Source organism: Triturus cristatus, chromosome 9 (genome assembly GCF_964204655.1).
Source record: "Triturus cristatus chromosome 9, aTriCri1.1, whole genome shotgun sequence".
Taxonomy (NCBI): domain Eukaryota; kingdom Metazoa; phylum Chordata; class Amphibia; order Caudata; family Salamandridae; genus Triturus; species Triturus cristatus.
Window position 1 is genome coordinate 333,830,443 of NC_140592.1, and position 13,352 is coordinate 333,843,794.

The 13,352-nt window shown below is 43.2% G+C and overlaps 1 protein-coding gene across 1 annotated transcript in view; it reads left to right on the forward strand.

Moving 5' to 3' along the window:
- LOC146797873 (caM kinase-like vesicle-associated protein) overlaps positions 1–13,352 on the forward strand; it is a 592,979-nt gene that overhangs the window by 439,525 nt on the left and 140,102 nt on the right. Inside the window, exon 4 of the mRNA XM_085625076.1 lies at positions 11,261–11,335. Within this exon, the coding sequence (XP_085481202.1) occupies positions 11,261–11,335 (75 nt within the window). The remainder of the gene's footprint in view (positions 1–11,260; positions 11,336–13,352) is intronic.

Here is a 13,352-nt window from a genome sequence, read left to right on the forward strand (position 1 = left end):
CTGTCTGAAAAACAGGGAGATGTGCAGGTAAGATAACCATTGAAATTTGGACAGTCAGGGTCAAAGTGAAAATGGCCCAATGGCCTCAGCACCTGACCTGAGCTGAGCTCCCAGCATGGCCTCTCAATCAGCCTCTTTGCACTCTCTTCTCCCGACCCACAATCAGGGGCGGCTCCTCCGTTATGGCGGCAGAGCATCGCCCCACTAGGTGGCAGCAGATTGAAATACATAAAAAATAAAATGACAATGAACCAATTTTATTACAATTTCATTTTTCTTCCTACCTGCAGACTGCCAGCGAGGCCATAGGGTGGGGCAATGATTGACACAGTGGGGAGGTGGGGTTATGGGCACTACTAAGCGAGCATTATGGTCATGCGCACTTAGCATTTCTTCACCCAGCTGTGTTGTACAGCTGGGTGGAGAAAACCCACAGGTTCCCAGGAACTGTCTGAGCAGCAAACCAGAATGCTCAGACCAATCCCTATACTATTCTGATTCTGAGCATGTGAGAAACCGTGGGATTGATATCTGGGATCCTGTGCAGTGTGCAGCAGCCGGCCCTGGAGTCGAGGATCGAGAGAGGAGCAACGTGGCGACCAGTAAGTAAAGTTAAATTTTTCTTAATTTTTTTGTCTGTGCTTATTTTGTCTATTCTTCACCGCCACACCGCTTCGGACCCCGTGCAGCCTCCACTGCCGAACATGGCCTCAGCGTGCCAGCCTGGGAGAGGGGTACAGCAAAGACACAGCTTCTGTGCTGAGCTGCTGCAAACCCTTCAGCACTCATCTGGCCCCACTGGGGCCAAGGTGTGAATAGCTTAATGGGCAGAGCAGCGCTGGCCCCCCAGGAAGGGCACTGTATTTACACCTCCCTCCCAGCCCTGTCCATCATGGCCTCAGTGTGACGGCCTGGGGGGGGGGAGGAGTGGGGAAGGCACTGTGTCTGCGATCTGGGCCAAAGAGAAGATCGTCCAAATACAACCCAAAAAACGACCTCTCAACGATGCCATTGCATGCTTACTCTTCCCAGCCCCCTTCTCTAGGTACAGCACTGTAGGCCTGCATCTCCCCTGCCCGTGCCAGCCTTGTACAACAGCGGCCTGGGCAGGTACAAGTGGAGGGGACTGGGTGGCCAGAAGGACACTGTGGGCGGTTGCCGTTCAAGAAACCAGTCCACACCTGGTACTCAAGCACTGGCCAATCATCTGGTGTCCGACTGCCTCTTTGCAAATACAACCCGGGCCTTAGCACTTACATTTTTACAAATAAATGTCGGTCTAACATACATTACAGAACCATCAACCTCGTATAATTAGAATGCTTAGCTGAACTTTCCACCTTATTTTTGGATAAAACAGCTGAGCCACCACAAGTTTTCATCAAGATCACCCAAATACAGAGTAGATGTGTGGGTTGCAAAGACACATACCTGTTTAACATGCATCTTATGATTCACACTTCAAGAGACTTTGATAAAGATAAAAAAACACTAGATTCCTGAGAGACCACTGTCTTTTCAGTTTCTCCTACAAGTACCCTTGCCAATGTTATCAAACTTGATAGTGGAAAGAATTAACCAACAGTGCAGCGGCACAGCTCTCTACTTCAGGGCTCACTTTGCCTTCACCTTCCATTGAGTTGCGTGCTGTAGACACCCCTTTCCTGAGCCCAGTTAGATTAACAGGAACCCATTTGATGGATTCAGACCAAACAAGTAGTTCATTATACAAATGTTGTGCAAACCTTTTTCACGGGCCCACGTGACAGGATAAAATTACCAACACCTGGGACTTTGGAGTTCCTGTTTAGTTCCCATTTTCCTACTTTTGTTGTAGAGGCACAATTGAAGGATAATATGCTCCAGGGATTCTGGGATTCTCTAAGCTTCTGATAGCAAGATTTTTTTCATTCATGGAAATGCTCCATTTTTTTTCGTTCTCCTCCATCTGTAATGCGTTGTTGCTTGTACACATAAATAGACATATTTCTGAGTTTGCATTTATTTAGGGATTGGTATATACAGTAGAATAGTATTTGTTTCCAGGTGATTGCTTTGAGTTTTCCCTGCATTTTATGCATACCTTGTGTACGGACCGAAGCAACCCTTTCTTTTATGGTTATGTAAATAATTGTTTTGTGTACTTATGATTTGGGTCACCCTCTTTGACATCGTTGTTTTACCCTCTGATTGCTATATGTTCAATATGTTTGGAAAGATGTAAAGATGGGGTTGATTACTGTAATTAAATATTTTGACAATACGCTTAGGCTCTTCTTACATACTTTGCCACCACTTTAATACATTGGTTTATAGATACCTGATAAACAATAGAGAAGTTGTAGTTAAATAATTCCCCTTCTGTGCTACTTTTTGTGTGATTATCACGTCACCATATAATTGTTAGAAATGGGGGTCTCTAGTTAGCAGTGGTATACACCCTGTCTAAGTAGGGACCCTTCCTACTAGGCAGGATAAGAGAGTTACACATGCATATAACTCCTGCTCACCCCCTCGGTAGCTTGGCATAAGCAGTCAGGTTTATCTCAAAGCCAATGTGTAAAGTATTTCACATAACACACACAGCAACACAGTGAAAACACAACAAATGGAGGCCACATCAGTTTAGAAACATAAAATATCTCTATCTAAACAAAACAAGATCAAAAGGCCAAAAATCCAACATGCAGAACCCAAAACATCACTTTTCCAAGGTTTTAGCAATTCTGTCCATAGGAAACTATGGATACGCCAATTTTACACAAAGACCTTCAAATGCGTCAAAATTCAAAAGGAAAACCAGCCGCAGAGGACGGAAGCGTCGGAAAACGCAGTGGTGCGTCAGTTCCTGAGTCTGCGGGGAGGCGATGCGTCAGTTCTGTTGCATGCAGGAGAAGGGTTGCGTTGACTCTAGACCAGAGGTCTTCAAACTTTAGGATGCCGAGACCCCCCTGTCAATGTTTTCAGGCGTAAGGACCCCCTCCTGACAAAAGTTTCTAAACCTGTAGGAAGGGCTACTGGAATTATGAGGCAGATGAGGACCAAATTACGTGACAGGCTTGACCAAATTGTGTGGGAAGAAAATATAAATAATGCTATGTGATGCCGCGTATTTTGGGATAGCATTGCTTCATTATTTTGACATTTTGTACACACAGTAACACTGAGGAAAGATTTCACCCCATCAGTACCAGTTTATAACCAAAATACAGCAATTAACATCAGAAAGATGTCTAGTTAACCTTTGTGATGGGACTTCCACTCCGCAGGAATGCGTACTGCCACATTAGAAGCTCACCTAGCCCTGGCAGGGAGCAGCAGGGGTCCCTTAAAACCCTTGCGGTCTTGTGCAGAGTTAAGCAGTTTACCCATGCCGCTTTGCTCTCACCCCCTCCCTTCCATCCCTCTCTCCTCTCCTAATCCCGGATCCCTCTCTCACTTTGCAGGTCATTTCTTTCATCCCTTTTTACAATTTCTGAACTCTCCCTATTCAACCTCTCACTTCACCTTTAATTACCTTCTGCCATTCTGTCCTTTCACTGCCCTCATCTCTAACAGTCGCTCGCATTTATCTCATGGCTTCCATTGCCCCGTCAACTCCCGTGCCCCTCAGCATTTCTCATTCACTTCAAGTCTCTCCAATCAAATTTGTGTCTATTTGTATCTTACACCAGTCCAGTCCCCCCATTCATCTTTCACATCTCCATTTTGTTCTTCCACACCTTCTTGAACCAACGACCCTCTCCCCTGTTACCTCAGAACAAGTGCTTAATTTGAGCAAGTGGTTTCCGGTGCTCCGCACTGGCACCTAATTGTACACACTGGCACATTGACAGTCTGCCACATGGTGTCTCTGTCTGTGTAATTTAGAGATGAGCGGAACAGCTGTTTATTAATTCAATATACATTAACAACGATAAACTCATGACACCCATGCTTATAGCTTGGGGGCTTGAAATAGTCTGAAGAGTCACACTTTTTTTTTTACAGAGTTTTATATAGAGCGAACTTGACCCAAATCGGGTATCAGAGCGCTTTACATAGCACCAGTTGCATTACATGAGGACACATTAATTTTTTTGGGGTAAGGGACAGGGAGATTAAGTGATTTGCCCAGAATCACAGGATGTTCAGCGTCATTGCCGAGACTCGAACCCAGTTCCCAAGATTCGAGGACAAACGCCGTAGCCGTTAGGCCAACTTCTCTCCCATAACACTTGTACAAGTGTTATGATTGGTAGTTGCATAGATATTGTCATTGGCTGCACAGGCAAGGCAATGGGTGGGTGGTTAAAGTTGCAGTGGCAAATGCATCATTACAAATTAATCACTGCTCAGCACCCACCAGAGTACAGCAAATATAAATAGAAAGCACTTTTAATTGTGTTCTAGGGCTGCCTCAATGATCCATGACTGATAAATAAAGGGAACAAAGACAGAAAAGTCACATAACAAATGAATACATATTTTTTTATTTATAACTCTATTTTGTGTCAAGAGGAGGTCTTTGCAGGCTCTTTAAACAACACAGGGCAGGCATTTTTCTTTTGGCAACCTTACTTTATATTCCTTTTCATGAAATGCATTCTCACACAATGGCAGTAAATGTAAAATACAAATGTAAGGAATAGGCTGAGTGGGGGCCCAGGGGGTACTGAAACTAGAAAAAAAACTATGTAGTTTACAAAAGGTATGTAAATAAGCAAATGGTCCTTAAAGACCTGTGAAAAACCCGGGCGTGCCCGAGATAAGACTCCAAACACTGCCCAGTCGAGCCCATAGCAGCTCCAGCTGCACTGCAGCAGCCTGGGCTGAGATACACGACAGGGGAGGAGGGGGGCTGAAGCCCTTGTAGTCCATTGCACTTCTCCTTCATCCCCAAGGCCACGAACAACTATTTTAATGAATCCTGTGTTCGCAGATTATCTTGTACGTTTTCGTACCATACTCTCTACTGTTAATCTTCACAAGTTGCAGCCTCGCACTGACGCAACTAGGCGATCGTATTTTTGGTTTCACTAAAACGAATTGAATATGTTACCTTCCGACAATGTGAATCGTGCACCGAAGAGTGATGTTTCACTTGCACTTTGTGTGGCAGTGAAACTCCTTTTTGCAATTAATGAAAGGCATTTCCTGGAGGAAGTATCTAATTAGTAGCATAATGTGAGATGATTGATAACGTTAAAGCTCTTCGGTATTATGGTTATATAATATCGATGGTAATAAGTCATTGCGGGTTATTCATTTTATCACTGAAAGTTAGGAATATACAGGACGCGCAATCAGCTGCTTTGATCCTGCACACTTGTCACCTTCTAAATCTGAAGCACGCCTCTGCTTCAGGGAGAATGCGCGACCCCCTTTCTATCAATCCAAACCCCCCCTGGGGGTCGCGCCCCACAGTTTGAATACCCCTGCTCTAGACTGTAGGGGGAAGTGAGGCATTGATTCCAAGATGGTTCTGGTCTTTGGGTGCTGTGTCTGGAAAAACTTGGCACACAAGTGCGAAGTGTGGAAATCCAGACACGCTGGAGGTTGATGAGACGGCGGCAAATAGGCGCTCCATCGATTTCTTCAGCCACGGTCCAACAAAGCATCTATTCTTTCAGCCTCACAACAAGGCCTGAGTCGGAGTTAGTGCGGTGGTCTCAGACTTTGGAGACCGGTGTGCTGAACTCAGGCTGTGATGGGTTCTTCCGCTGCTGGTTGGTGCTGCACTGATTTCTTCAGCTGCATGGCGATGGAGAGTTGAAAATTCTCCCGCACAGCGGTGCTGCGTCGGAAAAACAGGTGCTGGAAGGGCGATGCATCGATTTCAATGGTTTCCTGATGCTTGTGCAGCAGGAACAAACTCCAAGTGCCCAGAACTGGAATTGGCACCACAAGGCAGGTCAGAACTCCCAGCAGTGAAGTTCAAGGATGCTGCAGCCGAAGTCTTAGTGTCCCTGAGAATTCTTAACAGGAAGCAAGCTCTACTTCAAGCCCTTGGAGAATTTTCTCAAGCAGGATACAGCAAAGTTAAAGTCCAGTCCTTTCCACTGCCCACAGATGGAAGCAGCAACTGCAGGCCAACCCAGCAAAGCAACACACAGCAAAGGGGCAGTACTCCTCCTGACAGTTCTTCAGTTCTTCTTCTTGGTAGGGTCCTCTTGATCCAGAAGTGTTCTAAAAGTCTGGGGTTTTAGGTCCATTACGTATACCCCTTTTGGCCTTTGAAGTTGGCAAACGTCAGATAATGTCTTTGTTATTCACAAGTTCTTGCTTTGCCCAGCCTTGGCTTTGGACACACTCAGGGGGGTAGAGACTGCACTGTGAGAAGACAGGCATAGCCATTTTCAGGTGTCAGTGACAACTCCTTCCATCACTGTAGCTCAGGAATATCCAAGGCCTGGTGATGGCACATCAGGATATGCAGAACACAACTCAGCTCCCTTTGTGTGACTGTCTAGAGTGGAGTAACAAACAGCCCCTGTCAGTCTAAACCAGATGTTGATTCCACAGGCAGGCAGAGGCAGAGAATGGTAAAGCACAAAAATGCCCACTTTCTAAAAGTGTCATTTTTAAACACACAAATTAAAAACCACCTTCACTATAGGATGTATTTTTGAATTCTGAGCTCAGGGAGCCCAAACTCCAAATCTCTATCTCTTTCCAATTGAAAGTTACACTTGTAAGATGTTACAAGGCAGTTCCAATGATAACCTATGAGAGAGACAGGTCTTGCAATAGAGAAAAATGAAATTAGCAGCATTTCACTATCAGGACATGTAAAACACACCAGCACATGTCTTACCTTTCACAAACACTGCACCCTGCCCATGGGGGTACCTTTGGCCTACATTAGGGGTGCCTTACATGAATAAAAAGGGAAGATTATGGACTGGCAAGTAAGTGCAGTTGTCAGGTCGACATGGCAGTTTAAAAACTGCACTCACAGACACTTCAATGGTAGGCCTGTGACAGGTTTACAGTGCTACTCATGTGGGTGGCACAACCAGTGCTACTGGCCCACCAGTAGCATTTGATTTACAGGCTCTGGGCACATATGCTTTAATTTACTAGGGACTTACCAGTAAATCAAATATGCCAATCAGGGATAACCAATCAGATTGTCAAGCACTGGAGGGTAACTGTTCCTAGAAGACAAGATGGCCTATTAGGTCGCTAGAAGTACAGGTGAAAGAAACTCCTTCAAAAGATTGTTGGTTGGATATACAGTTGTAAGAAGATGGAATTCCTCCTTGCTAGTGATGTGCCCTCACAAACCCAAGCGGGTGTCCTGCTTCATTATTGGGCGTTGCTCTTAGTGAGGGTGGCTCTGCTGTCCCCCATGGGCCCTGCGAGAGGCACCCCAATGATTGATACTTTGACCTTGGGAGCATGGGTACTGGACCTTTTTCTCCTTTTGCTCCTAGTCCCCCTTCTTATGAGTGTTTGATAACCAATCAGAATCACAATTTACACCAAGACCATATGCACTTTAGCACTGATTAGCAGTGGAAAGGTGTCCAGAGTCCTAAAGTCTACAAAAACAGGGTCAGAAAAAATAGGAGACAAAAGGCAAAATGTTTGGGGCTAAACCTTCAAAAAGGGCCAGGTCCAACAATAATTTTTCCTGGTTTGATGGATCACAGCAAATGGTCTTATTTACAATTCCACCTGCTACAAGTGCTGTAGGCTATGATGTACCTCTAATATGGGGGGCAGAACAACCACTACATTTGTGGCTAAGCATTACCTTTGCCAACCGCAAAATAAGGCCAAAAGTCTTTTCAGTAGGTGTGAGCGCTGCATCCTCAGGAGAGTCTGCCACACCTCCTTTCTGACTCTTCTTGTCAGGTCGGTGGTTTAGGGCATACATACATTACATGAGAAAAATGAAATAAAAGTCACTTACCTTGCTGCAGGCCCTCACTCCGGTCCTGGTGCTCTTCTCTCCTTCAGCGTGGGTCTAGCCAACTCCCCTAACTGATCCTGGTGCTGCTCTCATGCTGTTAACCACCATGACAGCAGCACCAGGATTGGATGGAGCAGGCTCTCTCAGGGCTCCAGAGGGCACTGCAGGCCAGTGCTTGTTCTCAACCCAGCTGTCCAAGACAACTGGGTTGAGAGGTTTAAAGTGAGCATGTCTGACTGGTCGTCGCAAGACAGCTGGCCAAAGAGACAAGTGCACTTTAAATGTAAAGTGCCCTGCCCATCACTCCTCTCTGCTGCTGCCACTCAGCAGCGACCCTGCCATGTCCTAACACTTGGCTCAGGACGCAGGTTTGCTGAGTTAATGAAAAATAAAATGGTAATAATGTTTATTACCATTTTATTTTTAATCTGTGGCATTTTAATGGTTGGGACGACGCTTCCCCGCCTTAACGGAGGAGCCGCCCCTGAAAATGACAGTTAAAAGGAACATAGAAAAAGGAGGATTACTTCTAAGTTTGGAGCAGGTTTCTGATTTTTAAGTATTTTCCCAAACGATTCCAGGAAGTCTGGTGTAGATTTCCAACAGTACTCCAATAAACAAATATACATGCATAATTTTGAAGAAACAAAGTCCATACATCTTCATTAAATATGTGGTTTTCTCTCCCCATAGTCATCGTGGATACATATTTAATCGTGCCTGTGAAGAACCAAATTAGGGTAAGAAACCACCTGGTAGAAGCATTTGAGACTAATATCTACAAACTAATGGACTTGTGATTGTTTAGGTACATTTCCAGAGACCCACCAGGAAACACTCACACTCCACCCCTTAACTTACCCTGAAATGCAATTGTGTAATGTCTGCCTTACTGGAAAATCGTTCACATTAAAATGTGCATCCTACAACAATAAATTCCCACCTAACCTAGTTCATTGTATCAGGATTTGGATCCTACCCTTGTAAAGTGCTTTTTCTCGCACTTACAGTCAAAAGAAGTGCACAACAAATTGTGAATAGGGCCCAGATTGTAAAAAGGGAAGTTTAGAACATGGGTCATGCTTTATTGGAGGTCTTGGTGTCGCTCTTGACTCAGTGGAGGCCATCTCGTGAAAATTGAGCAATTCACTCTACATTAAGAAAGCCTCAACATTACATAGCTAACCTCCTGTTCTTCTAGGCAAGGCATGGGTTTATAGACTTATTAAACATTGCATTCCACAATCTCTGTATTCAAACCCTATCTCTCTTTATAATCGGCAACTTCTACACACCCAGGTGCTGATTATAAAAAAAATTACGTCAGAAATTGGCTTTATTACAGTTGAGTTCTGATGTCACAAAGCCTTGCTGTCAGACCAAAGCAGATAGAATTCAATTCTTCAGGCGTGTGCTATGGTGAAATTTCACAACAGATTATTGAAGGGACTTGTATATATTACCTCTATTAAAAGATCAAGGATCTCCCAACTGGGACCCGGGCCGAGTCATTGGTTATACATTTGTTTTTAAACCGCAAATGAGCAACGATTAACAGTTTCCAGGGCCACTGGAATTTAGTAATTTTGTGGCTGCAGCATTATCTGCATAACTATAGAATTGCCGCATTTGCCACATAATTCATCAACTGCTGCATAATTTGTACATTTTAACCCCAAAAATAGTTTTTAGCTCAAATGATGTAAAATTTATTAAAAACACAGAGACCCAGGTTGCTATTAAGTCAAAGACCCTTTGCAAATAGTGACTGGTCACCTCTCTATTGCTCATTGCTGTATTTTGGTTTTAAAGTGGCATTAATGAGGTGAACCCTTTTACCAGATAGTGTAGCGTGTAAAAAATACAAAAATAATAAAGTAATACTACGTAGCGCAGAATGTACCTTTTCTTTTTGCGTAATTTAGTCAACCCTGCCACTTAATTTGGTCTTCCGCTGCCGCATAATTCGAGTAGCACTGAGAATTTCCGACAAAAAAGAAATATTAGGGTCAAATGAAAAATGTAACATTTGCTATTTATTCTTTGCTACCGCAGTATTTTATGATTTGATATTGTGTATATTTGGAACAAACATATATTAAAATGAAAGCAAACAACAGATATAAACTACAAAATAGCTTTGTTGTGCCTCTTTGGAAACAAACTGATCAGCAACAGGGCAGGATGCTCTGCCAAAGACCTACCAAGAGCACTGTGCATCTTTGATCTTAATTTAAAAAGAAAAGACTACAGAAGAACTGCTTATGAGCAATACTAGTTTCATCTATTCAAATTACTTACAACAAGCTGTGCTCGCAGCATGCTAGACTGTAATGCATTTGTGTTTTGAAGTGAGTACATTTTATTTCCAAGCGTATCAAGAGCTGTCATTTGTGGATCAATGTAAATCAGCTGCTAAAAATTTGAAATGTGGTATGCGCTGGGATCACAATGCAACTGTTAAAAAAGTGCACATCTGTAATTGGTGTTTGAAGGTGTTGAAACTTCTTCTAGCGTTAACAAGGCTTCTCTGTGCTACAAGTGTCAGCAGATGGCCAGATCCAAAGATGTCATTGGCTTCTGGGAGCTACAAGGGTGTAAGTGCATATGTGGGCACTGATAGACCATGAGCTTAGCATGCACCTTGCAAAAATGAAATGCCCATTTCAGCAATATGTACTCCAAGGGTTCTCTGAAACTCATCTCAGTTCAGCAAGGACAACACAAGAATTAGATGACTTGTCTCCTTCTGCATTAATAAAATTCAGCCCCCCTCCAAAATACACACACTCTTAACAATGGGCCTTATTTAGATCTCTGCGGATGGAATACTCCGTCAAAAACATGATGGATATCCTGTCCGCCTTATTACGATCTCCATGGGATATAATGGGATCGTAATCGGCGGACGGGATCTCTGTCACGTTTGTGATGGAGTATTCCCCTCCACCAAGATCTAATTTAGGCCCAATGTCTGTTTTGTGACCACTCTGCCCATATTCAGCCCAAATATTTTAAAAGCTATTGAGTACTGACCACCCGATCACCACCGTAGCAATTGCTTTGAGGTCAGTTGGATGCCCAAGCTAAATCTGATTCCCCTCTGAGCAATTATCCAGAAAAATTAAACTCCACTCTGGGCAATTATTCAGCAGTATAACCATGACTAATCTACTAATCACTTGATTAGATCAGCAAGCTGAGTTCTAAATCTGATTACCTGATTATCTGATTAAGAATATGTTGCAAACAGAGCCAGCCATGGAGATTTAAGATGCACGCAGATCTCATATCAATCTCTGTAGACGCCCTCTTGTGACTTACGTATAACTCTCTTATGTCTGTGTTTCCATCCTTCAGGGTCCGGCATCCCAATGTTCTCCAGCTGATAGACGTCTACGAGACCCGCAAAGAGTACTTCATCTTCATGGAGCTGTGAGTTAATGAGAATACAGTTATTTATTGTAATATGATGAAGGAATAAGACCATAAATGGAAGATTGAGCCAGTGAAAAGCCAAGACAATAAGCATCATAGTGCAGCAGCCAGCAATGAGTGAATGAGATGTGGCCAGTGGGTTACTGGCCAAGGTGCATGCCTACATGGACAGGTGGATGAAGGCACGACGATCCACTTAACGCTGAGTTAGACAGCAAGCGATTAAATTGAGAAGTTAAGTGAATGATGTACGGTGTCAGCTGGAAAGACTGAAAGCTCACACGAGGCAGTTAGATTTTGAGATAGTGAATGAGACAATGAAAGAGGTAGTCAATTAGAGAAAGTGTAAAATCGTGACTACAAATGTGAGCGACTTTGAGCAATGGTGAGCAATTGAAAGTGAACCAATAAGGAAGAGTAAATGTTTTGGGAAGGATAGAGTGAGAATGCTAGCGGGCAAATGAGTGGGGAAAACAATACATAGAGAGAAAATAAATAGTAAGTGAGAGAAAGTGTTTGATCAAAAGAGGGTGCATTCATGATTGAAAGCGAAGGCGTTGGTGAAGTGAATTAAAGACAAGTGAATTAAAAAATATGTTAATGGAAGAGTGTGAGAAAGAACATGAGTTTGTGAGAACATAGACAAGTGGGTTCAGAAGCACCTGGGTAACAAAGTGAAAGAGTGAAAATATGAATGAGGTAAAACGGGATAAAGCGAGTATAGGAATGCAGTTTCAGTCATAAGGTGACAAGAGCATTTATGAACATGGATTTAAAAGATGTAATTATGACATTTCACATCCTAACTATCCAAAGTATCAACGAAAACATGTCCTCCAACATAGACTGTGCAATAAAGTACAACACATTTTTTTGACATTCAAGAGAGCATGATTGATAAACTCTCAAAAAACAAACTCTAGGGCTACTATTGTTAATGCAGGTTGCATTTCTCTTACCTTCTCCTTCTTTCTTGAGGTTGGATGATAAAGACAATCCCCCCCCCCCCCAGATGCTACACCACTGGGCTCCATAGAGGATATTGGGAAAATGCCAGGCAAGGCAACAAAACTACACTTTGCATGAAGAGATGAAAAGTAGAAAAAGGTGCAGGTACCCTGGAAGAGGAAAAAGTAGTTTACATTTACAAAATAATTCTTCATCTTTAAAAAAACGCAGGAAGTAAAATTCTAACAATGACAAGACCGAATAGCAGACTGAAAAAACTTCACCACAACACCCACAACAGCTTAAACAAAGGGAATGTGAAGAAAATGGATTTTGGAATCTTGAGAGGCAATGAGGATCTAAAACAGGTCCATTATATAGTGATTGGAATCATTGTTTTCCATATGCCATGGAAGTGTTTTTCATCCGCCTTGTTTTAGAAAATCATTTATTTTGATGGCACTTCCTGTAGTGTAATTCGATCCTCCGGCCACTGGAGGTCTAAAGCTAATTATTAGATATTGTCCTTACTCCTGCTCCCTTTGTCCTCTTTTCAAGAGAAATAGATGCAAAAAGTGAGGATGAGTGCTGAAAGCAATTGGAAGGTTTCTGCCATGCAGGGTTGAGCAGGGACAAACAAGGCGCCCGATAAAACAGAGTAACATGATCTAGTGGTAACTGCAATGGAGGTGCCTATCTCAGTCCCGCGTAAGCCATGGTCAGGCTGAGAGGCTGCTACAGCATGGCTGATGTAAGCGCTGTACTTATGAGCCATATGGTGGCTACTGTAGGTGGGGTTTTTGGGAGCCACTAGGCTGCTGCAATAAGCTCCAAACAAGGAAAATGCACAGCCTGAAGTGCAACAACTATAACCTTATATATGAAAGAACAGAGCATTAATATGAAAGAAGTGCTCAACTCCAAATATCATAAAAGCAATGCACTCTACCATCTGCCCTGGGGAAACATGCTCACCAACAGAGTAATAAACAGTGCTACAGCTGATTATATTGGCTCTTTCTTTTACATCAAAAAGGAATTGTCAACATACACACACACTTTCTCT